This window comes from Zerene cesonia, unplaced genomic scaffold (assembly GCF_012273895.1).
Source record: "Zerene cesonia ecotype Mississippi unplaced genomic scaffold, Zerene_cesonia_1.1 Zces_u002, whole genome shotgun sequence".
Taxonomy (NCBI): domain Eukaryota; kingdom Metazoa; phylum Arthropoda; class Insecta; order Lepidoptera; family Pieridae; genus Zerene; species Zerene cesonia.
Genome location: NW_024045132.1, coordinates 1,909,178 through 1,912,018, shown reverse-complemented (window position 1 = coordinate 1,912,018; position 2,841 = coordinate 1,909,178). Strand labels below are relative to the sequence as shown.

The 2,841-nt window shown below is 29.5% G+C and overlaps 1 protein-coding gene across 1 annotated transcript; it reads left to right on the top strand.

The window, feature by feature from the left end:
- Positions 1 to 747: 747 nt before the first annotated feature.
- Positions 748 to 2,592, top strand: LOC119838323. The gene is made up of 3 exons (XM_038364210.1): positions 748 to 1,039; positions 1,431 to 1,616; positions 2,412 to 2,592. Exons 1-3 carry the CDS (start codon positions 907 to 909, stop codon positions 2,552 to 2,554), a joined length of 462 nt encoding a protein of 153 aa, XP_038220138.1. The 5' UTR covers positions 748 to 906; the 3' UTR covers positions 2,555 to 2,592.
- Positions 2,593 to 2,841: the final 249 nt, after the last annotated feature.

Genomic DNA, 2,841 nt, shown 5'->3' with positions numbered 1-2,841 from the left:
ATTTTAAATTAATTAACGTCAAAAATTGACAGTAATGACATATGTCACCTTAATTTTTTCCCGTAGCGAGATATTTATATCCGAAACCAAAGTGAAGTATAGATATTAGATACCTGAAACTCATTTACACAAATTTAGCACTCATTCCAAGGATTTTATAAATTAAAACCCTTCATCGATAGGTCTACATTAGGTCTGCATAGGTCCATAATATTTTTTATCAGATCGCCTACAGCTTTTAAGGAATATGTTTTTTAAAATTGGCAAATAAATTGCATCTAACATCTTATTGCAACCGAAGCTGATTAATTTTTATTCAATAATTAAATTTTATTTTTTTAGCATTCTTTATCAATAGGTCTGGATTGATGTGTGGGTTTTGCTTCAATATTATTCATTTTATATTTTGTAGCAATTATAAATAATTTTAAACTGGCGCATACGCTCAACGCACTTAATCATAACATGGAGCGAAATTCAAAGATTTCCCGTTCCGTTTTGCGTAAATAAAAACGGAGCGGGAGAATTTAGAAAAAATCCTTGAATGGGTCATATTTATTTTTGAAAGTCCAACACTAGGTTTTTTAAAGTTGTTCCAGATTTTTGGTACTGACGTGATACGAAGCAACTTTACTCAGTTTAACTATTTACTTAATCTGTGGTAATGAAGCTGTCAAGAGACAAGAAATGTCAATACGACAGCAACGCGATTTTGATCTTCCTGAATTAATTTTTTGTTCGATTATATTTAGTTTTTTAAGAATTAAGTATAGTTTGTGGAATGTGATATTTTAGTACATTTAAAACTGCCGTCAATACATAATTAATTTTATATCTTTCATAGTCAAAGTCGGTTCCTATACTTTAATTGTATACCACTAAGAATACATCGAAAAACTTTTTAAAATGTTGCTTAAATTGCTCATTTTAACCTTTTTGCTTAATGTTAATGTAATTAGCAGTGAAAAATTACAAAGTGTAAGCGATGATGATTTATTACAACTAATAAAAGAACAAGAAAAACTAATAGTATTGTTTCGTAAGTATTTTCGTATTTTGTTTTTTTGTTTTCGACCCGGTGTATACATTAAATTGCTAAATAATTATTCATTACAACTAACTTTCCGCTTTTTAAATTATTTTATCAGTTTTCCTTAAGACAGTGAGTTAAATTGGGCTTTTATAATACAAAATTATAAATTGAACAGGTGGAGCAAAATTGAGCTTGTTGGCTGTATAACATCCACTAGCGATCTCTTCTTCTATAGCCACTAACTCTTATCTTAATTACACAGCTATATGGAACATGTTAATAAATTAGTATTTTATAATATAAATTAATATTTCGTTAAGATTACAATAACAGAATTTGACTATTAGCTATGTTGAGTGATGTAACCAATAACTTTAAAGTTGATATTTGTTTTCAGATAAGCCAAACTGTAAAGAATGTGACAAACTAGAAAAAATAATAGACATCTTGGAAGAAGATTTTGAAAAAGAACTCAATGCACCATCTGTGAAGGTTGTGAATAGTCATCTAGCTAGATTGTACAGTCCAACTAAGGAACCTGCACTCGTATTTTTCAGGCATGGAGTACCTTTGCTTTATGATGGTAATATATATAATAACAAAGTCTATTTGTTTCTTAACAGGAGAATTGTTCAAGTAGTGCACTACTTTATTCGTCATTTATATAGAAGTTTTATAGAATGTGAATGATGTTTTAATCTAGAGGCTATTCAAAATTATTGCTGTTCTGAGTATATTTACCATAACACAATAAACCACAGAGGCTACTCTTGACCATGTGGTTGGTGTGGGTTTGCAATCTTGAAAAGGTCTACAAAAATTTAGTCATTAAATAGCACCTGCATCTGTTGCACTATTTTTATACTTTAGACAGCCTATAGACAAGTCTAGTATATTATGTTACACTAAAGGAACGAAAACACTCCTTGAGCAAAAAAAAAACAACTAGAAATGCATTGTGCTCACAGTAAAGAATCACAAGAGGCTCTACATAATACATTTTGAATATATTTATGTACGCATATACCAGCTGTGCCATGTGGATGAACCGACGGGCAATAGCAAGTATTTATATAGCTCATGTATAATTCTAATATAGATGAAATATTATTGTAAAGTTTCATTCGTTTTTATGTGAAAGAGTAACAAACATCAATCTATACATACTTACAAACTTCCGTGTGTATAATAATGGTAGGATATATGATAATTTTATACTTAAACTAATTAATTAACATGAATTCACTTATGAATTAACATAATATTTTTTGATTAGTCATTTAGGTAAATACATAAATGTTTGTGATTGTACAAGAACCAACCCATGTATTGCATACTTATATCACATACTTTACTCTGCTTAAATATTATTTTTCAGGTGCAGCTGAAGAGGGCGAAATATATGGTTATTTGGAAAAGAACCAGTCTCCATCAGTAAAAGAGTTGACAGATAAAATATTTGAACATATGACACAGGCAGCAACTGGTGCTACCACAGGAGACTGGTTTGTCATGTTGTGAGTAAATAGCAAAGTTATTTTGACTTTTGAATCATTTTTTGAAGTGAAACTTCTTTAGAATCGTGGAAACAAAAATGTGTAGAATGAAGCCTGCAAAGAATGAGACAGAAATATACATACTATTTTATATTTATATTCATCTCATTCTTTTGTCGATTTACTGAAGTTTCACTTCTATTGTGTGTGAATCGCACACACACCTTTTTTTTATATTTATGCATACAATCATATTATGAACAAAACCCTTCAAATAATAATAAGGTAGTTATTGATTTATGTTTATTTAGC